Source organism: Notolepis coatsorum (assembly GCF_963971535.1).
Source record: "Notolepis coatsorum genome assembly, chromosome: 20".
Lineage (NCBI taxonomy): Eukaryota > Metazoa > Chordata > Actinopteri > Aulopiformes > Paralepididae > Notolepis > Notolepis coatsorum.
In genome coordinates, this window is record NC_140184.1 from 11191932 (window position 1) to 11215433 (window position 23502).

Sequence of the window (23502 nt, forward strand, 5' to 3'; positions counted from 1 at the left end):
TGAAAGGGTTAACCTTCTGTAGTGTGGTAGTGAAAGGTTAACCTTCTGTAGTGTGGTAGTGAAAGGGTTAACCTTCTGTAGTGTGGTAGTGAAAGGTTAACCTTCTGTAGTATGGTAGTGAAAGGGTTAACCGTCTGTAGTGTGGTGGTGAAAGGCTAACCTTCTGTAGTGTAGTAGTGAACGGGTAACCATCTGTAGTGTGGTGGTGAAAGGGTTAACCTTCTGTATTGTGGTGGTGAAAGGGTTAACCGTCTGTAGTGGTAGTGAAAGGTTAACCTTCTGTAGTGTGGTAGTGAAATGGTTAACCTTCTGTAGTGTGGTAGTGAAAGGGTTCACCTTCTGTAGTGTGGTAGTGAAAGGGTTCACCTTCTGTAGTGTGGCAGTGAAAGGGTTCACCTTCTGTAGTGTGGTAGTGAAAGGGTTCACCTTCTGTAGTGTGGCAGTGAAAGGGTTCACCTTCTGTAGTGTGGTAGTTACAGCACCAGTTTTACAACAATGAATGTCAGACTTCTATATCTTGTATGCTATATGGTATATGGGTGTCATTCATTCTGTACAACGTTGTATTAACCAATGGTGTGACATGCCATCCTTCCTCTCCCAGGGCACAGAGACAACTGACGCTGACGGATGCTGCAACACCTGTGAGTTGATGAGTTAGGAGAGACAAGTGTTCTCACTGATGAAGACCGCAGAATACGTATATAAAAACCACTAAATTCTATCACCGTTTTTAGTCGACTTTGTAAACCTGTGGTTTTGATGACACCGTCCTATCGTATGTCTAACTGTTGCCCTGTGTTGCAGCTAGTCAGGGTTCCCACAGACAAGCACTATTTTTCATTTTAAAAGGGCATTTAAAAGGATACAATTAACTTTTAAATGCTATTTTTATAGAAAAAATTATCCGATTCAATATGTATGGCTTAAAACCAATTTCCGACAATTAGTTACACAAATTACATTTCTTGATTCAGTACAATTTTATCATGGATGAACAAAACGTTCAATGCGAATGGTTGATTTGAATTTCAAGGACTTTTTAAGCACCTGGTTTAAAAAAAAATCTGTTTTCAAGGAATTCCATGCCTTGACTTTTTTTTTCTCCAAAAATCAAGCACTTAAATTAAGCACTTCAAGGACCTTGTGCGAACCCTGGGTACTGTACGTAGCGTATCGTATATATGTCTAACCGTTGCCCTGTGTTCTCCAGGTACTGTACGTAGCGTGTGCGAGGTCCAGACCAATAGGACTGTCATCGAGGTGAATGGATGTAAGAGTCCCAAGCCGCTCAGCATCTCCTCCTGCGCTGGACACTGTGGAAGTTCATCCATGTGAGTCATAATAACGCCACTCTAAATACAGTCGCACTGTCCTCAGGTTCCTCACGATGTGTCCGATATATGATGACATGCGTATTAGCAGGAACCATAGAGACAAGTAGGGCGGCAGGGTGGCCTAGACTAGAGGCAAAGAGGCCGGCCAGTAACCCGAAAAGGTCGCCGGTTCAATCCCTGCCGCTGACACAGGAGGGTGTATTCCAGCTGTGAGCTGGTGACTGAAGGGTGGCTGGTGTTACATCTACTGTGCCCACCATCCTACCTAAGTGCCCTTGAGCAAGGCGCTGAACCCCAAAACACTGCTCCAGGAGCGCTGCACTGCGGGCGACCCTGCGCTCTGTAACTAGGAGGGATAGGAGGACTGCAGGGACGTGCACAGGACTTTAGAGGGGCAGGTGCTCAAAGGCTAAAAAGGGCACTATACCTGTGTGTTTTAACCGAGCGAGCGCAGCGTGCAAGGCCGATTTTTAAGGGCCCTTTTCGGGGGCGGGGGTGCCCCTTTTTATGCTTTTTGGGGGGTTTTGGTGATCAAATATTGAATATTGAATAATAATCAGTGCAGGAGCTCACTTATCCTTGAAAGACACTTTTATCACTGACTTAAAAGGCCCATACATCTCCATAAATGTTCAGGGGGGAGGGAATAAGTGCTTACCCTACAGACCCCAGGAAGTGCTGTATATTCTGTATTGTTTAATATAAATGCATTTTTTTATTCCAATCCCGATTGTATTTGAGATTCCCAAATCCCATCGGACTTCTTCGTGTCCCTCAGTGCCAGCATTCAACTGTATGCGCCACAGCGGTTTCTATCATCATCATCATCACCACCCACGCTATGCATAAAATATATAGGTCCGCGGAGGAGGCCGTGCAAACTGCAATGGAATACGGGGCATCTCTCTCTTTACCTAATATTTTGATTCTATCCTGACATTTTTCAGTTGGAAGGGCAGTCTATTATGCGTAATGGTAAAAACAACAAACAAACAAATTATAAAAAGGGCACTTTTTTATGAGGCTCAAAAGGGCAGGTGCTCAAGCACCCCTTGGGCTCTATGTGTGCACGTGCCTGGAGGACTGTGTGTATGTGTAACTAGAAGGGATATGAGGACTGTGTGTATGTGTAATTAGGATGGATATGAGGACTGTGTGTATGTGTAACTAGAAGGGATATGAGGACTGTGTGTATGTGTAATTAGGATGGATATGAGGACTGTGTGTATGTGTAACTAGAAGGGATGAGAATTGTGTTTATGTGTAACTAGAAGGGATATGAGAACTGTGTGTATGTGTAACTAGAAGGGATATGAGGACTGTGTGTATGTGTAACTAGAAGGGATATGAGGACTGTGTGTATGTGTAATTAGGAGGGATATGAGGACTGTGTGTATGTGTAACTAGGAGGGATATGAGAACTGTGTGTATGTGTAACTAGAAGGGATATGAGAACTGTGTGTATGTGTAACTAGAAGGGATATGAGAACTGTGTGTATGTATAACTAGTAGGGATATGAGAACTGTGTGTATGTGTAACTAGAAGGGATATGAGAACTGTGTGTATGTGTAACTAGAAGGGATATGAGGACTGTGTGTATGTGTAATTAGGAGGGATATGAGGACTGTGTGTATGTGTAATTAGGAGGGATATGAGGACTGTGTGTATGTGTAACTAGGAGGGCTATGAGGACTGTGTGTATGTGTAATTAGGAGGGATATACGTTGTGTGTGTGTGTGTAACTAGGAGGGCTATGAGGACTGTGTGTATGTGTAACTAGAAGGGATATGAGAACTGTGTGTATGTGTAATTAGGAGGGATATACTTTGTGTGTGTGTGTGTAACTAGGAGGGCTATGAGGACTGTGTGTATGTGTAACTAGAAGGGATATGAGAACTTGTGTGTATGTGTAACTAGTAGGGATATGAGGACTGTGTGTATGTGTAACTAGGAGGGCTATGAGGACTGTGTGTATGTGTAACTAGAAGGGATGAGAACTGTGTGTATGTGTAACTAGAAGGGATATGAGAACTGTGTGTATGTGTACCTAGGAGGGCTATGAGGACTGTGTGTATGTGTAATTAGGAAGGATATGAGGACTGTGTGTATGTGTAACTAGGAGGGCTATACTGTGTGTGTAACTAGGAGGGATATACTTTGTGTGTGTGTGTGTAACTAGGAGGGATATACTCTGTGTGTGTGTGTGTGTGTGTGTGTGTGTGTGTGTGTAACTAGGAGGGATATACTGTGTGTAACTAGGAGGGATATACTGTGTGTGTAACTAGGAGGGATATACGAAAAGACACATTTAAAGTGATCTTCTTTTACAAGAAGTCTAACCCAAGACCCCCCCCCCCCCCCCCCCATCTGTGTGTGTGAGCAGTTACTCGGCAGCCAACTTGATGATGCACAAGTGTGAATGTTGCCAGGAGGTGAAGACCAGCCAGAAGGAGGCGGAGCTAACCTGCGCCGACGGCAGAAGGATCCGGCACCTTTACACCACCGTGGAGACCTGCGCCTGCCGAGCGGCAAAGTGTGGAATCGTCAGAGAAGAGGCCTCACCGGCCAGGCAGAGCCACAGGAGACGCTGAGGACTACAGGCACCGCTTTGAACCCTTTCACCGCCACTACCACCAACGGGGTTAACCCCTTCACTAACACAATACAGAAGGTTAACCCTTTCACTGCCCCACACGACAAAGGGTTAACCCTTTCACAACCACACTACAGAATGTTAACCCTTTCACTACCACACTACAGACGGTTAATGGTTTGTAGTGTGGTATAGTGGTCTGCAAGGGCCTTGAAATAAAGCCCGAGCCCTGCCCGAGCCCGTGAACTTCAGGCCCTGCCCGAAAATAAGCCCGACTGTAAATAATATTTTAAGCCCTAGCCCGCATGAAAACCCGAAAAAAATTATTATTATTATTATTAATATTAAAATATAAATTTTTTTGTATTTGTTTTAAATATTCGAAACACGGTTTTATATGAACGTAATAAATAAACAAAACTAAGAAGCATTTACATAGCCTGTTTCGCAATGCCGTCTCTCCCAGTGCTCGCTTATATAGACTGACTCACACATCAGCCTCGTAAAGCGTATTGAAGGCTATAGAATCTTCTTTGACACACACACACACACACACACACGACACACAATAGCCTACTCAGTCAAACAAACAAACAGAAAACAGAAATCAGATTTCGAGCAGAGCAACGTAATGAAAATCACAACAAAACAGGTAGCGAGTCGCGACCCAGCAAATAGTAAACATCACTCACCACACATCAGCAACGCGTTGAACACCGTTAACAAAACCGGCTACATACATCCCAAGAACAAATTAAAACGTTCGCCAACTGGCTATATTCCAACACAACCAATCGAGTTGAACTTGTCCCCTGAGTTCTCCCTGCGCGCTGCAGTAATTACATCCAAATGTTTCTCTGGCGCAAAAGAGAAAGCGAATCTTAAAACGAAGGTTATCATATAACCCTAGTTATATGAAAAAAGAAAAAAAAACGCAATAAAAAAAGAAAAAAAATTAAAAACTGCGGTGCCCGGGCCCGGCCGAGCCCGAATTATTTATTAAAAAAAAAGCCCTACCCAGCCCGAACCCGCCGGGCCGGGCCGGGCCCCGTCGGGCCTGGGCAAGGTTGCAGTGCACTAGTGTGGTAGCGAAAGGGTTAACCTTCTGTAGTGTTGTTTGATTTGATGTTTTAATTTTCGTGTCTTACATACACTGGGTGTATGCCCAGCCCATATGGGCTTACAAGACACAAACAATAAGTATATAATAGTATACTTGACATTGACAATAAGTTATATAGACCAAGATGGCCACAAAAAAAGAAAACAAAATAAAACGTAATATAACAAGCTGTAAACAATGTATGTAAACAAAGAAACAATAGGAATTCATATAAAATGATATAGGATATAGTGTTTTGTCTCAAGTGCCATGCTTTCTCCAAAAATCCTGCAAAACTGAAGATCTCCTCCACAAAAAAGAAAAAAAAGGGTTCAACTGAACCGTGGCCGATGCCATGAAGAACGGATGTACTTTCCAACGTGGCATTATTTATAACCCAGCATATATTCTAGAATTAGGCAGCACTTTATTCTATGTATGTTATTGTAGTATCAATGTACTGCAGTTTAGAATGTCTTAGTAGTTGCTTTGTTAATAAATAAAAATTTAAAGAACTTTTGCAACAAAGATACCGTTGTACATTATTATTGGTCTCCATAGCCATACTGGGATCCCCGATATACTGGGAACACAGAGGGGATCCCCGCTATACTGGGAACACAGAGGGGATCCCCGCTATACTGGGAACACAGAGGGGATCCCCGCTATACTGGGAACACAGAGGGGATCCCCGCTATACTGGGAACACAGAGGGGATCCCCGCTATACTGGGAACACAGAGGGGATCCCCGCTATACTGGGAACACAGAGGGGATCCCCGCTATACTGGGAACACAGAGGGGATCCCCGCTATACTGGGAACACAGAGGGGATCCCCGCTATACTGGGAACACAGGAGGGGATCCCCGCTATACCGGGAACACAGAGGGGATCCCCGCTATACTGGGAACACAGAGGGGATCCCCGCTATACTGGGAACACAGAGAGGATCCCCGCTATACTGGGAACACAGAGGGGATCCCCGCTATACTGGGAACACAGAGGGGATCCCCGCTATACTGGGAACACAGAGGGGATCCCCGCTATACTGGGAACACAGAGGGGATCCCCGCTATACTGGGAACACAGAGAGGATCCCCGCTATACTGGGAACACAGAGAGGATCCCCGCTATACTGGGAACACAGAGGGGATCCCCGCTATACTGGGAACACAGGAGGGTTGTGGTTCTGAACACAGAGGCCCGGTTGAGACGGAAATGCTTTCTTGTTTTTTTTTTTTATCATCCACAATTTCTCATTAACAAAAAGGAAACGAGAGCAGAAATCATATTGCAAAACATACCGAAGCTCATCACCAAAGATCATCTTTACATTCAAAGCTGATACACACCAGGGATCTCGAGCTAGCTATAGCTTGTTTCAGGGAAAGTTCGATGACAATGTGATATTTATCGATGAGCAAAAAAGTAAGCTCCAGTTCCCATCAAAGTGCTTTTTGTCTGTGTGGAGCCAAAGGCCTTCCGACAGGATGCACCATTACTCTGCGAGGAGGAGCCGATGAAGTTAAGTCCAGATGTACAGGCGGTGTCATGATCACAGTCCAATAATCGAAAGAGTTTGTTATTGAGAAGATCATTTAGCTTCAACTCCCCTAAGACTCCCCCCCCAGGCAAGATCAACTTCCTGGACATTATCATCTAACTATCTCAGCCTGTGATGTGGCATAGAAGACAACGTGGTTAGTAGTAGCGGGGATTGAAAATCATTTAACACCTGACAAAGTGTAAATCAAATGTGGTCATATAATACAGCAATTAAGTCATTTAAATTACACAATGATCTATACATACAATATGACACTTGTAACACAACATGGCCCTGACATCAAATAATCTCAATGAGCTACAGTTTATATTCAGATAATTACACCATAAAGAGCACAGGATCTTTCCTTGGAAAAATATACCACATATTTGCAGATTAAGCGGATACAGATATCAAATTAAAGAAAATCCACATTAAAATCAAACCTTTGGCGGACGGTAACATTCAATACCTAAGTCTCCAGCAGGTCTTTCTTACGAAGCTCAATCGGGAGAGAAGGTGAACAGAACACCTCTGGTTGGTTAGACGTTTGGGCCATATCATAATTATGGAGTATAATATAGACATTTCAGAGGGTCATTTTGCGTGTCACAGCGTGCACCTCTCTACTTAAAGGAACACGCCAACTTTTTGGGGAAATTCGCTTATTTGCCATCTACCCTGGAGTTAGACAAGCAGATACCCTTTTCTTCTCTGGGCATGCATTAGGCTTAGAGAACAGCCGCACCATTAGCCTAGCGTCATTCACTGGAAGTAGGTGTGCCAGTGTAGCCTAGTTCCCAACAGACTCCAAACACTCCAAATACAACTCCAAAACTTTCCTGTAAACATGTTGTGACCTGTGTATTTACCACGTGGAGAAAATTATTAAATAATTAGACATTTTAGTTTTCTAAGCAGATATATTTTGCCGAACCACTGCTGCCTGGGCGCAGTGATTTCATCACCTCAAAGGCCCTGTTTTTCAAAAAACGACAGGCTACACTGGCACACCTACTTCCAGTGAATGACGCTAAGCTAGGCTAATGGTGCGGCTGTTCCCTAAGCCTAATGCATGCACAGAGAAGAAAAGGGTATCTGCTTGTCTAACTTCAGGGTAGATGGTAAATAAGCTAATTTCCCAAAAAGTTGGCGTGTTCCTTTAAGTGATGTGTTCCAGCAGGGGAGATATGGACAGGGGGGGCGGGGCTTCCGCCGAGGGATGAGTCAAGAACATAATATGAATGATATCGTCAGGAGTTTAGCCACTCAGTAAAACCAATTTAATTTCTTTTGATCGGTCTTAAGCTATGTCTCCTCACGTCAACAGCAGGGAGTTCCACTCTGAGCGGACCACTACACAGCATTCACTTGATCTCACTAGGTGGTGGTGGGACAGCACTTCATGACAAATCTTTATATCCCAAGCTCATTCATACGGTTAGTAAACTAGTGGTATCAAAACTTTACAAGGGCATTTTTTGGTCAGAAACGTGCACACAAAAAAAAAGAGAAAAGGTACAGATTAACACTTTAGAGCAAAGTGGCATCAAGAGGGGCGGGGAATGAGAGAGGAGGTCGCTGCTGCTCAACCCCTATTGGCTGCGAGGCGATTCGCCTACGCCACAAATCATTCAACTTCAACCGTGTCTCTTCCCAAGCTCCGCAAACCTACGTATATCTCACACCTTCGCAATAATTTATCGACTTCTGAATATATGGAACTATATTTATACAGCTATATAACAAACACAGAGGTTTAGCAGGTCGACACACACACACACACACACAGAATATGAGACGACGACTCTCAATTCATCATTCACAACAAAATCAACCGGTCTTCGAATGCCTACTTCAGAGCCTCAAGCATCCTAAGGCTACACTGAATATAGTTCGCTCACAACACATACTGAGATGGGAGGAAATCTTACAACTGTAATTCCAACCTTGAGATCTGATCATAATAATAATAATAATAATAATAATAATAATAATAATATGGACACAGACTAGTCACTTGAGGTGCATTTCAACAACTGGAGTTCTGAAAAGGAGATGTGAAGGTCTCAAACGTCCGTAGAAAGATTTACATCGCAGCAGAACGCAGCGTTCTACAGTGACATTATTTCCAAAAAATTTAAGAAAATTGAAAACATTAAGAGCACAGGAATGATATTACAGACCATAGTCTGTAGAAACAATTGAAAATGTCTAGCAGTGTTGATTCCAATCCCAAAGGTACTGTACATGTGCTCCTTGTAATGTTTTACGTATATGCGGATGACATTGCATCACTGCAGAACCCAGGACTGTCTATGGGAGGCTCTGGTGTGACGCTGAACCCAAACTGAACCCTCCATTATGGCTCTGGTGTGAAGCTGAACCCAAACTGAACCCTCCATTATGGCTCTGGTGTGACGCTGAACCCAAACTGAACCCTCCATTATGGCTCAAGAAAAAGAAAACGCATCTACGATAAATCTTAACCGTTTCACTCGTAGCGGCCAACGTCGACTGTAGTGTAGTAGGGTGAAGTCAAGCCTTGTCGTTTACTCTACTCTGCAATCAACTCTGGCCAGTGTTGAATAGGGGTGGGACTATACACATCGATCTAATTATCAACGATCCAATAGGACCGATGCACCGTAAAAAGATTGGTTCATATCGATACTCTTATTTTGAAAATCCCGTGGCAAGTCTCATTTCCGCCCCAAGCAACAACGGCCCCCGTGTATGTAGACGTTACAGCTCCATAGTGCGCCTACAGTGTTTGGTCGCATTTTGCGGCCCGAAATAAGTCCCTGCTTTTTTCCCCCCCGCAACATGTCCAATGCATCTAATCTATATATCAAAACGTGGCACGTTACAGTGAACAGGCGGTCTACTTGTATTAAAAACAATACGTTTGTTTTTCATTTAAATGTCTGGAAGAGCAAAAGAAAATATTCAAATGATATTTTCGTTGCCTTTTTTGAGGTGATCTAAATGTTACCGATTGTGTTAAATGAGCATTACGATATCGTCTCATATCGATCGCAGGCACCTGAATCGTATCGTATAGCGTGGCAGACTTTGTGATATCTGCAAATATCGTATCATTGTCCAAAGAATCGATATCGTATCGTGATGAAACTGGTGATTCCCACCCCTAGTGTTGAAGCAATTTAGAGAAACCAGGTCCACTTCTGAAAACAAGCCCTGTGTGCGAGGTGGTGGAATGTGGAACAGAGCTGGACCTCTAGGTCATCATCAACAGGGACAGCCTAGGCTTTCCTTTACTGGCCGGGTGGAGAAGGAATCTAAAAGATACAGGAGTCCTCGGTGTGCGACAACAGTGAGGGTTTCAGTGTGTGAGGAGAGCCCAGATGAGACTGCAGTGTGTGTGTGCGTGTGCGTGTGTGTGTGTGTGTGTGTGTGTGTGTGTGGTTGTGCTGTGAGTGACAGACAACTGAGAGCAAGCAGCCAGAGAGAGGAGCGGAGTGGGGGTGGGCTGTGTGTTTATGCAGACGCATGTGTCTTATGTTTCTGTTTTCATTTGAGTGTGTGCTTAAGTGCGTGCATGTGTGTGTGTGTGTGTGGTCATCATGTCCAGTTCATGCCCCTGCAGTTAGAGCTCCTCTGCCATCTGCAGCAGGGAGTTGATGGCAGCGTCCTTGTCCCCTTGCTGGGCCTCCAGCACCGTACGCACCACCTCTCTGTCCAGGTTAGGGAACATGTCCTGCAGCGCCTTCAGGTCTTCCTCGCCGCACACCGGCCCCTGGACCGCCTGCACCGCCGGTACGGGAGCCGGCATCCCCATGGGCACCATGCCTGGGACCATGCCCGGGACCATGCCCTGGACCATGCCCGGGACCATGCCTGGAACCATGCCCCCCTGGTTGTACACCGCAGGCACTCCTGGGAAAGGCACGGCAAGGATGGAAAGGAGTTAGATGACATGGTGACAGTAAAGGAGTTATAGTAAAGGAGTTAGGGGACGTGGTGATAGTAAAGGAGTTAGGGGGCGTGGTGATAGTAAAGGAGTTAGGGGGCGTGGTGACAGTAAAGGAGTTAGGGGGCGTGGTGATAGTAAAGGAGTTAGGGGGCGTGGTGATAGTAAAGGAGTTAGGGGGCGTGGTGATAGTAAAGGAGTTAGGGGGTGTGGTGACAGTAAAGGAGTTAGGGGGCGTGGTGACAGTAAAGGAGTTAGGGGGGCGTGGTGATAGTAAAGGAGTTAGGGGGTGTGGTGATAGTAAAGAAGTTAGGGGGTGTGGTGATAGTAAAGGAGTTAGGGGGCGTGGTGATAGTAAAGAAGTTAGGGGGTGTGGTGACAGTAAAGGAGTTAGGGGGTGTGGTGACAGTAAAGGAGTTAGGGGGTGTGGTGATAGTAAAGAAGTTAGGGGGCGTGGTGATAGTAAAGGAGTTAGGGGGCGTGGTGATAGTAAAGGAGTTAGGGGGCGTGGTGATAGTAAAGGAGTTAGGGGGCGTGGTGATAGTAAAGGAGTTTTGGGGGCGTGGTGACAGTAAAGGAGTTAGGGGGCGTGGTGATAGTAAAGGAGTTAGGGGGCGTGGTGATAGTAAAGGAGTTGGGCGTGGTGACAGTAAAGGAGTTAGGGGGCGTGGTGATAGTAAAGGAGTTAGGGGGCATGGTGATAGTAAAGGAGTTGGGCGTGGTGATAGTAAAGGAGTTGGGCGTGGTGATAGTAAAGGAGTTAGGGGGCGTGGTGATAGTAAAGGAGTTAGGGGGCGTGGTGATAGTAAAGGAGTTAGGGGGCGTGGTGATAGTAAAGGAGTTTTGGGGGCGTGGTGACAGTAAAGGAGTTAGGGGGCGTGGTGATAGTAAAGGAGTTAGGGGGCGTGGTGATAGTAAAGGAGTTGGGCGTGGTGACAGTAAAGGAGTTTTGGGGGCGTGGTGACAGTAAAGGAGTTTTGGGGGCGTGGTGACAGTAAAGGAGTTTTGGGGGCGTGGTGACAGTAAAGGAGTTTTGGGGTGTGGTGATAGTAAAGGAGTTAGGGGGCGTGGTGACAGTAAAGGAGTTTTGGGGGCGTGGTGATAGTAAAGGAGTTTTGGGGTGTGGTGATAGTAAAGGAGTTAGGGGGCGTGGTGACAGTAAAGGAGTTTTGGGGGCGTGGTGATAGTAAAGGAGTTAGGGGGCGTGGTGACAGTAAAGGAGTTAGGGGGTGTGGTGACAGTAAAGAAGTTAGGGGGTGTGGTGACAGTAAAGGAGTTTTGGGGGCGTGGTGACAGTAAAGGAGTTTTGGGGGCGTGGTGACAGTAAAGGAGTTTTGGGGTGTGGTGATAGTAAAGGAGTTAGGGGGCTGGTTTGTCTTGATGCAGTTAAACCCCACCCATTTAATACTCCAAGCAAGTTAAAACAAACACAAAGGATAACATGTGAATACTATTTGAATGTGGCTGGGTGTAGATACAATGTGCTTCCTCTGACCTGCAATGGGCACATATCCCACACCTTGCTGGTAGATGGAGGGCATGAGCACAACGGGCTGTGACATCATCCCTGCTGGCACGGACTGGCAGAGAGACACAGAGAAAGAAGGGAGAGAGAGAACTAGACTTTACTATAATAGAGTTATTGTGTCTACTATACAATAACATTTCTAAACAGCTACAGCAAAAATAAAGCCGAAATGAGGTGAAGAGTGACAAAGACATCCAAGTCGGTTTGTACCATGTCAGAGACGGCTAGGACGAGGTCACTTATATCTATGTATTAACACATTGAGTGCCAGCAGGGGGCGCACTATTTATCACTATTTAATGCCAGCCTTTTTGGACAGATTTTCCGATATTTCATGATTTTCGCGAAGCTATTTCTATATTCTATGTTATGGCTATGTGTCTAATACGCCCGTCGCTTATTAATGACTTGCTTGCAGTCAACATGTACGAAACGGATTGTTTTTTTCATTGGTACATTTCCATTTTATACCGTTTTGAAAAACGGACGTTTTTGGAAATTACTAGAAAAAAAAGGATTCCGTGATAATAGCTCTTTAGTGGAATACACAAAACACGTTGTAATTTTTCGGCCAATTTATGAATAATTTTCAAATAAACGCTAGATTATCGATAGTATATGTGTACTTATGCACGCTAGAGAAGCGGGCTGAAAAATCGATTATCTATGACCTGGTCAGCGCTAACGTCATACACGCACATACACACATATGGGACACGTTGCGAAATATGTGAAAAAAACATCTGATTACCCCAAGACTGGTAACATAGATTCCTTACCTCACATCAGATGTTCTGCAAAAAGATTATTCCAATTCCTGATACCCCCCCCCATGCATTTCAATTGAGTCCAATCCAATGGGTGCATTACCATCCGGGAAACGAAAACGGGCGGTATTTTCCCTGTTCGAGCTCATAGACAGTCCCAATGATAACGTGAGGCTAGATTGATGAAAAATGAATGGATATCGCTAATAAAAGCAATAACGATTAAATAACGAGATTTCTCGTCATTGGCACTCAACGCATGGCATGAAATAACGAGATTTCTCGTGGCTGGCACTCAAAGTGTTAAGGATACACTGCTACCAGTACTGGTATTGGATACCGGGCTGATGATACCAGGATAACATCGGGTATGTAAAAGTACTAGTGTTAACAGATCAAAAGTGGAATTACATTTTACATTACATTTAGTCATTTAGCCAACGCTTTTATCCAAAGCGACTTACAAGTTTTATAAGACGCGTCAGTAGGAAGGGTACAATTGGTGGGTCCCTGCTCTGTGTGTGTGTGTGTGTGTGTGTGTACTCACAGCGAAGGACATCACCAGGTTGATCATACCCTCCTTGTCGTCCCCCTGCCTGCCACTGAGGGTGTACCACTCGTCCACCACACTGCCCTGCCTCAGCCCTTCAGGGATGGTGACGTGTGTCCACGCTATCCTGTCGTCCATGGAGAACGCTCTCTGCCATTACACAGACACAAAAAACATCACATGCATGAAAGCAGGGCTTGACATTAAGGCTTGTCCTATTGTACGGGACAAGTAAAAAGAAATGGTCGGACAAGCATAATACAATTTAACTTGTCCGACCGGACATGTGAAAAAATAAATATATATATATATATATATATATATTCCCCAAACGAATAGTAACGTTATTCCATCTGATCAGAAAGTGCCTGTCTCACAGTGTCACACTGGAAACTCTCATCAATCTCTGTACGTCAATATTACTTGTCCTGGACAAACGGTGAGCGTCTTCTGAGTGCTCGCTTAGTAGTCGAGTAGAGACCCGCGAAAATATCAACAAATGCACACACACTGTGTTTAAGTTATTAAATCATAATAATTGTCCAAATCTCTTGTCGGTTTTATTTATTTTACACATTATACATTTCGGACAAGTTTATCTTTCGGACAAGTAAAATATCTGTTAATAATAAAAAGATACTGTCAAGCCCTGATGAAAGTGAAATATACCTTCATACACAAACATGTACCCTGTATGAAACGGACACACCAAAGCATAGAACCCCCCCCCCCCCCCCCCCCCCCCACCAAAGAGATGCAACAATAGGAACACGCCTAACGTCTTCTCCAGAGTCAGACAAGAAGATAAGATACCAATGTCCTCTCTGTGCATTCAGTAGAAAGCCATAGGGCTGCAAGCTAGCTTAGAACAAATGAATGGCGTGGATACGGACCACTAGCCTATAGCTTAAAACTCCGGGGGAGAGGTGTTTCGGGCCAGCAGCTAGGCTAGTGGTCCGTATCCACTTATCCAGTTTGCAGCCTGATGTCACATTGCCTTGATTTCTAACGTGTTATGCGTGGCTCTTGAATTTGTATATGATTACACCAAAATGTGGACTTAAAGATGTTAAGAGAGAGAGATAAGGGGAGGGGGGAGGGGGGTGTTTGTGGAGAAAAGGAACTCAAAATAATAAAAATTTTATTTAACCTTTATTTATCCAGGCAAGCAATTAAGAACAAATTCTTATATACAAAAGCAGCCCGTCCTGAAAAAAAGATTCTCACCAGCAACTCTTTTTAGCTGTGACCAGTTGGTCGACACAAATGTATACACACACCCTGCCCTGTTCCACTCCTCACCCCCTACCTACTATACTATACACCCTGCCCTGTTCCACTCCTCACCCCCTACCTACTATACTACACACCCTGCCCTGTTCCACTCCTCACCCCCTACCTACTATACTATACACCCTGCCCTGTTCCACATCCCCTACCTAGTACCTACAGTACCATACTACACACCCTGCCCTGTTCCACATCCCCTACCTAGTACCTACAGTACCATACTACACACCCTGCCCTGTTCCACATCCCCTACCTAGTACCTACAGTACCATACTACACACCCTGCCCTGTTCCACATCCCCTACCTAGTACCTACAGTACCATACTACACACCCTGCACTGTTCCACATCCCCTACCTAGTACCTACAGTACTATACTACACACCCTGCACTGTTCCACATCCCCTACCTAGTACCTACAGTACTATACTACACACCCTGCCCTGTTCCACTCCTCACCCCCTACCTAGTACCTACAGTACCATACTACACACCCTGCACTGTTCCACATCCCCTACCTAGTACCTACTATACACCCTGCCCTGTTCTACATCCCCTACCTAGTACCTACAGTACCATACTACACACCCTGCCCTGTTCCACTCCTCACCCCCTACCTAGTACCATACTACACACCCTGCCCTGTTCCACATCCCCTACCTAGTACCTACCATACTATACACCCTGCCCTGTTCCACATCCCCTACCTAGTACCTACCACCCTGCCCTGTTCCACTCCACATCCCCTACCTACTATATCTACACACCCTGCCCTGTTAGGCGGACCGCTTTGAAAAAAAAATAAATAAAAGCTCTGAGCGTTTTCCTGGGTCTCGCGACTGCCACGGCTCCGCCCCTTCCTCGATGTTGATTACCTTGATGAGCGCGCTCCTTTCCAAAAGTTGAACTAGTTTGAACTTTATGCGCCGAGAGCGCTCCGCCCAAAAACGCTGCAGCCGAGAGCTCATAAACGCGAGGCGCGGCACTGGGAAGAGGAGCGCGCCTGTCGCGTCTCCAGCATAGAAATGAATGACAGAAAGGAGCTGACAACTCATAAAACGTCCGCTATGGACACAAGCCCTTACACATCCCCTACCTACTATATCTACACACCCTGCCCTCCTCCATGTCCCGTCATGGTATCCTCCCCCTCACCTCGTCAAAAATCTCCAGGTAGAAGGAGTCCACCCCTGGAGGAACGGTGCACTGGATGACTTTGTTCCAGCGCGGGTTCTTGGCTCCGTTGTGAGCGGTCGGTGTCTCGTAGACCGCGTAGCCCAGTCGGACCCTGCAGTACGGATCCATGCGGGTCATGCCGTAGTTCTTAGCCAGCTTGGCCTGGTTGGAGCGAGACAGAGAAACAGAGATGAAAGAAGATAGAAATGCAGCGACCAGTAAAATATTGATAGGACGCAAAAGCGGTGTTGAATTGCAACCAGGATGTGGTCAGCATTAATAACTGTGCTGATTAGAGTCATGTAGCCCAGCTGCTAAGAAGGAATACAATACACAATACACTAAGGCTAAGTGTGAACACTTCTATTGCTCCGCGGCCAGAACCTCACGATCAATCGAGTAGTGTGTTCTTCTCTCTGTACTGTAAGGATGCTGAGGCCTATACTGACATCTAACAGTGACAGGGAGTCGTGTTTAGCTGTACCACGTGAGGCCTATACTGACATCTAACAGTGACATGGAGTCGTGTTTACCTGTACAACGTGAGGCCTATACTGACATCTAACAGTGACAGGGAGTCGTGTTTACCTGTACCACGTGAGGCCTATACTGACATCTAACAGTGACAGGGAGTCGTGTTTACCTGTACCACGTGAGGCCTATACTGACATCTAACAGTGACATGGAGTCGTGTTTACCTGTACCACGTGATGCCTATACTGACATCTAACAGTGACAGGGAGTCGTGTTTACCTGTACCACGTGAGGCCTATACTGACATCTAACAGTGACAGGGAGTCGTGTTTACCTGTACCACGTGAGGCCTACTGACATCTAACAGTGACAGGGAGTCGTGTTTACCTGTACCACGTGAGGCCTATACTGACATCTAACAGCGACAGGGAGTCGTGTTTACCTGTACCACGTGAGGCCTATACTGACATCTAACAGCGACAGGGAGTCGTGTTTACCTGTACCACGTGAGGCCTATACTGACATCTAACAGCGACAGGGAGTCGTGTTTACCTGTACCACGTGAGGCCTATACTGACATCTAACAGTGACAGGGAGTCGTGTTTACCTGTACCACGTGAGGCCTATACTGACATCCAACAGTGACAGGGAGTCGTGTTTACCTGTACCACGTGAGGCCTATACTGACATCCAACAGTGACAGGGAGTCGTGTTTACCTGTACCACGTGAGGCCTATACTGACATCCAACAGTGACAGGGAGTCGTGTTTACCTGTACCACGTGAGGCCTATACTGACATCTAACAGTGACATGGAGTCGTGTTTACCTGTACCACGTGAGGCCTATACTGACATCTAACAGTGACAGGGAGTCGTGTTTACCTGTACCACGTGAGGCCTATACTGACATCATCTAACAGTGACAGGGAGTCGTGTTTACCTGTACCACGTGAGGCCTATACTGACATCTAACAGTGACAGGGAGTCGTGTTTACCTGTACCACGGTGATGCTGAGACGCCCCACAGTGCCGATGGAGCCTCCATACTGGAGCTGCTGGGCCGCGTGCGCGTCCATCTGCACCTGCTGCTGCTGCTGGGTGGGAGCGATGCGCAGGAAGTCCTGCGGGAGCTCCCCGATGTAGACCTGAAGGCGTGCACGGCGTTGAGACGTCAGTAAACATGGGCTAATCAGTTTGATTGATTGATTGAAAACTTTATTAACATATTGCAGAATGGGTACAGTACAGTACGGCTCAATACACACAATTGTTAAGGGGATGCAGACCAGAGGAAGACTTTCGTCTTGTTTACATCAGGGTCCCCCATTTTCAATTCATCAGGGCATATATGACATACATGGCATACAGGTAGACAGTACTGCTACATCTATACATTTATGACATGACATGTGAAACATGTTTGCTGCATTACATTAAGTACTAGGTCTGTTTCTAGCAGAGTCCATAGTCTACTACTACTAATGAATGAATGAATGAATGAATGAATGAAAACTTTATTTAACAGATTGCAGAATGGGTACAATACAGTACGGCTCAATACATACTCAATACATACTACTAGTTACTAATCCTGGCCTGGACTGATGAGCTAACATTGGCTACTAGCTAATCCGCCTATTAGCATGACATGCTAGAGCTACTGTAGCTGCAGCAGGGAACACTCAGCTGTTGGGCTAGCTGCAGACTAGCTACGTACCGAGATAAACCTGGTCGCTTTTTTTAGCCGACAAATCTTCGAAATGTGCCAACGCTAAACCCTCAACACAACCTTTCCTATTTCGATGTTGTATTATATCTATGACTAAACTCGTTCAATATGACCAACACAGACTTGCAGATGTTGGATATGGTTTGTTAGCTTTAGCTGACAGACTCACAGGCTAATGTTCTCTAGTATTGTATGCCACAGAATACCGTGCAGTCATCAACACACACACAGCTAATTATATGTCCGATTACCTGCCCACGTTGGGTCGAAATGGTAGTGGCCATATCGTCTTTGAACGGGGTATTCAGACGGTGACTAATGACAAACGCCTTTATCGGCTAACTGTTCAAACAAGTTGAGCTGAATGTAAACAACACTGTCAAGGAAGCAAGGAGGCAGCGATGGTGTGTTAGCTGCTCCGCCACCGGCCTGACGTCACGTGCATCAGCTGACTGCTCGAGTAGGGGATATCTGCAGAGCCGCAAGGCCAACGTTTGATTGGTTGATTGATTGATTGATTGATTGATTGATTGATTGATTGATTGATTGATTGATTGATTGATTGATTGATTGATTGATTGATTGAAAACTTTATTAACAGATTGCAGAATGGGTACAATACAGTAGGGCAGTGCTTCTCAAACTTTTTCTGTCAGGCCCCCCTTTGGCGGACCAAAATATTTTGCCCCCCCCCCCCCCCCCCCCTCGCCCCAACAAAATAGTCATGAAATGGGCCATGTTTAAATTTATTGAAATAACACCAATATTGTGACCTTTCAAATTGGCCCTATATTTTGTTTTCAGAGCTGTCCTGGATGAAAAGCCAGCTTCACACAGATACTGTATGTGGTGCTGAATGGTATCAACACCTTAACTGCTGCATCGTGAGATACTTGGTGGGCCATGAGATGAGATACTTGGTACTCAGCACCACACTCTGAAACTAGCTCTCTAGGTGGTATCAGATGAGATTTCAACGAGTTCTTCCAAGAGTTTGGATGGAGATGTGTCAGGAAGCTTTGTCTCAATGTTGTCTGTAAAGGTTTTTTTTATCCAGAGTAACTTGGTGATCCTTTTCTGTGTTTTATTAAATAATGATTTTCAGATTTTGATAAATGGTATTTTCATGGAGAACAGTGCAGCTGCAACAGATAGCACTTTAGTGATAATTTTCTGTAATAAAAAAATAAATAAAAAATTAATAAATCTCAAGGCCCCCCCTGTCATGCCGGGGGGGCGCGCCCCCCACTTTGAGAAACACTGCAGTAGGGGATGCAGACCAGAGAAAGACTTTCGTCTTGTTTACATCAGGGTCCCCCATTTTCAATTCATCAGGACATACATGACATACAGATAGACAGTACTGCTACATCTATACATTTATGACATACCAGATTTGCAAATACACTGTTTGTGATACAAAAAGAGTCCAGAAAAGAGAGTATATACATTTGACGTAAACACTGTAGGCTACATTAGAGGAGGTTGGGTGGGGTTGGGTGGGGGGGGGGGACACTTTACAACTGTACAAGCAAAACTGTACATTGGAATATTGACAACCATACTAGGTAATTTACTGTACATTGGAGGGGGTTGGGGGGGGAAACACTGTACAAACAAGCAAAACTGTACATTGGAATATTGACAAAACCATACTAGGTAATTTACTGTACATTGGAGGGGGTTGGGTTAGGACATTTACATGGGCCAGTTTCGAATTGCAGTCTCCCGTAGGTGTTCTTTGAGAGTGGTTTTGAAAGTGGGTAGTGATTTACATTCCTTTACAGCTTTGGGTAGGGCGTTCCACATTGATGTGGCATAATTGCGAAACGTGTTTAGTCCCTTGTTTGAGCCGAATCTGGGTTTAACATGATTTGTGGAGCTCCCTCTGATGTTGTGATTGTGGTATTCACTGACCTTTGGGAAGTATTTTGACATGTACATGGGCAGGCACGTTGGAACTTTAAATCGGTAGGGGGTGCGGCCTTTGAGCCGCCTCGGGGGGGTCGCCAGATGATAAAAAAAAATCCAAATTTTAGTTTTTTGCAGTCAGGCCACTGAATTTAGAAGCAGGCCAGGCCAGTGTTTCTAGTTGCACCAGCGCAATAGTTACCGTACTTTTCGCACTATAAGCCGCACCTGACTATAAGCCGCAGCAGCTAAATTGAATGATGTGTACATATATAAGCCGCACTGGACTATAAGCCGCAGGTGTTTTAATGTTTAATTACCATATGTAATTAGCATTGGGACACAATACTGTCAGACAAATAACAAGAATTAACTCATTTACAAGTTGTATTAAGTTTAGCAAATAAGGGAACAGATAAATAACATTTCAATGCAGTCAAAAAAGCAATATTTAGATTTTTACATTTTCGGGTTTGGTCACGTCGAGTCACATATAAGCCGCACCGTTATATAAGCCGCAGGGTCGAAAAATGGAAAGCCGCGGCTTATAGTCCGAAAAGTACGGTAGATAACCTAGGTGGGGAACAACCAGGAGATCACTGCAACTCACACAAGTTGGAGAACTATCTCTCTATCTCTCTCTTGCTCTCACACACACACAAAGGGAGCCGCAAAAAAGGGAGGCGGGACCCTTACAAAAAACTGCTAATCATTGACACATGCTAGCCTGTAATAATCCCCCCCAGAAAAATCTACTTTGCATTTGATATATTGCAAATATATGCCATCACACACACTGGCATTTAAAGGGTTAGAATTATAAAATGAATATGTGGTGTTATGATCAGGGCTGAAGTTGAATAAAATATTGTATTTATCAATTACAAAAAAACTGAAAATCCATAAAAATCTGTGTTGTTGCTAATCATACATATGCTAGCCTGTTTTTTAACAATAATTTGTGATGCCATCACAAACACTGGCATTTAAAGGGTACAAATAAAAAAAAATCCTGCACCAGAATGCAGGAAATTAAGTCTTTGTAACAAGAAAATTCCTGGTGGGGGACCCCCAGACCCCCTGCTTAAAAAGTGGCCTGACTGGGGCTATATTTTGCACTATATTTCCTGGCCTGAATGATTTCCCCAGTCCGGCCCTGGTTAAAAGCCTCCAATGCTTATTAGTGTGTGTGCGTTTGAACGTTTGCATGTTTCAACCATACATTTCCATTTATAAAAAAAAATTAATATAATTTTTATTTTTTTACCTCCTATAATAGTGGGGGTCGCGGCTCTCTGACACGTTTTTTTTTGGGTCGCGGCCTGAAAAGTTTGGGAACCCCTGGTCTAGCCTGTACCCCCCAGACATGTTGCTGGCCCCGTCAAAACAGTATCCTATCAGCCTCTCCATGGGCAGGTCAAGGCGTAAAAGTATTTTATACACAAAAACAGCGTCTCGGCTGTTGTGTCTGGGCCGGGCATTGTAAAATACCCAAAAGAAGTTCCGAGCTTCCAAGTTGTCATCGGCGAACTGTATATTACACGAGAATTGTTATTTTCCAGTGGTTCCATCAGCGCTCAAGCCAAATAATGGGCTTTTGGATGCTTTGCCTCTAATTTGTCGCTGAATATCATGGGCAAACAGCTGTAAGATTTCGTTTTGGATGTTGTTGGACATCCAGTTGTCTCTCTTTTGGAGCCAATTCTTCAACTCGGGATCAGACTCTTTCGCACTCTTTCCATCATCAGCTGCCATAACACCCCATCCCTATTTGCATCACCCCTCAGTGGAAGCCCCTGGCGCCCGAGGGGGGGCATAGGGGAACAGACTCAGTTGAATGAATGAATGAATGAATGAATGAATGAAAACTTTATTTAACAGATTGCAGAATGGGTACAATACAGTACGGCTCAATACATACAATTGTTAAGGGGATGCAGACCTGAGAAAGACGTTTGTCTTGTTTCCATCAGGGTCCCCCATTTTCAATTCATATAGACATATATGACATACATGACATACAGATAGTCAGTACTGCTACATCTATACATTTATGACATACCAGATTTGCAAATACAGTACTGTTTGTGATACAGAAGGAGTCAAGAAAAGGGAGTATATACATTTGACGTAGAAACTGTACATTGGAGGTTGGGTGGGGGGGGTTGGGTACATTGGGATATTGACAACCATACTGGGTAATTTACATTGGAGGTGGTTGGGGGGGGGGGGGGGGGGGCGGGGGGCATACTGTATAAACAAGTAACACTGTACATTGAGGGGGGGGGGGGAGGAGACACTGTACAAACAAACACAATTGTACATTGAACTATTGACAAAACCATACTAGGTAAATGACTGTACATTGGAGGGGGTTGGAATGATTGGGTTAGGATATTTACAGGGGCCAGTGTTGAATTGCAGTCTCCCGTAGGTGTCCCTTGAGAGAGGTTTTGAAAGTGGGTAGTGATCCACATTCCTTTACAGCTTTGGGTAGGGCGTTCCACATTGATGTGGCATAATTGCGAAACGTGTTTAGTCCCTTATTTGAGCCGAATCTGGGTTTGACATGATTTGTGGAGCTCCCTCTGGTGTTGTGATCGTGGTATTCACTGACCTTTGGGAAGTATTTTGACATGTACATGGGTACCTTGGTCGTGTAGTGTATCTTGTAGACCAGGCCCATTGCAAGTTGTTGTACTCTGTCGTCTACTCTAAGCCATCCTAGGTTGTCGAAGTGGGCAGGGGTGAGGTGGGTTCTAGGAGTAAGGTCAAGCAGTAGTCTGACCAGTTTGTTTTGAGATGTTTGTAATTTTGTTTTTAGCGCCTTTGAGGTGCTTTGGTACCATGAGGTGCAAGCATAGTCGTAGTACCCCTGAATGAGTGCTCCTGCCAGAGTCTTCAGGGTGTTCTTGTTTACCAGAGAGGAGATCCGGTACAAGAATCGAGTTCGTTGGTTGACTTTTTTTATTACATTGGATGCCATTTTGTCACAGGAGAGATTAGCCTCTAGGATGGACCCCAGGTAGGTAATTTCATCTTTCCTTGTGACAATATTGTCACCCACTGTAACTGAGAAGCCGTCGGTCTTGCTGAGTTTGTTATTTGAACCGAAGAGAATGGACTCTGTTTTGCCCATGTGTAATGATAGTTTGTTATCAGCGAGCCATATGCAGATTCTGCCTAGTTCCGAGCTGAGGGTTTTTTCAACCTGTAACTTGTTCTTGTCAGAGACCAGCAGGGCTGAGTCGTCCGCAAACAGGAACAAGTTGCAGTCACAAGCTGACGACATGTCATTTGCATAAATTAGGAACAGTAGCGGTCCTAGTATGCTTCCTTGTGGAACACCACAGCTCACTGTGAGGGGGGGGGATAGGGTACCGTTTACCTCCACCATCTGTTCCCTCCCCTCAAGGTAGGATTGCATCCAGCTCACTGATAGACTATCAAAACCAATTGCTTTTAGCTTGTCAATCAGAATGGAGTGATTGACCGTGTCAAAGGCCTTTTGTAGGTCCAGCATGACCATGCCGCAGTATTTGCCTGCGTCCACCTCTTGTTTGA

The 23502-nt window shown here is 45.0% G+C and overlaps 2 protein-coding genes across 2 annotated transcripts in view; one reads left to right on the top strand and one right to left on the bottom strand.

The window, feature by feature from the left end:
* The window catches only part of LOC311247296 (mucin-5B-like), a gene marked incomplete at both ends in the record, with an annotated part of 70945 nt that extends 67016 nt beyond the window's left edge, over window positions 1-3929 (top strand). Inside the window, 3 exons of the mRNA XM_084337655.1 lie at window positions 605-644; window positions 1214-1334; window positions 3722-3929. Of these exons, the coding sequence (XP_084193781.1) occupies window positions 605-644; window positions 1214-1334; window positions 3722-3929 (369 nt within the window). The remainder of the gene's footprint in view (window positions 1-604; window positions 645-1213; window positions 1335-3721) is intronic.
* Window positions 3930-7281: 3352 nt separating this feature from the next.
* tollip (toll interacting protein) lies at window positions 7282-18399 on the bottom strand. Its single transcript, XM_084337862.1, has 6 exons — window positions 18279-18399; window positions 17294-17443; window positions 15804-15986; window positions 13356-13508; window positions 12009-12093; window positions 7282-10479 (listed from the first exon to the last, which is right to left on the bottom strand). Exons 1-6 carry the CDS (start codon window positions 18309-18311, stop codon window positions 10190-10192), a joined length of 894 nt encoding a protein of 297 aa, XP_084193988.1. The 5' UTR covers window positions 18312-18399; the 3' UTR covers window positions 7282-10189.
* Between the last annotated feature and the right edge of the window lie 5103 nt (window positions 18400-23502).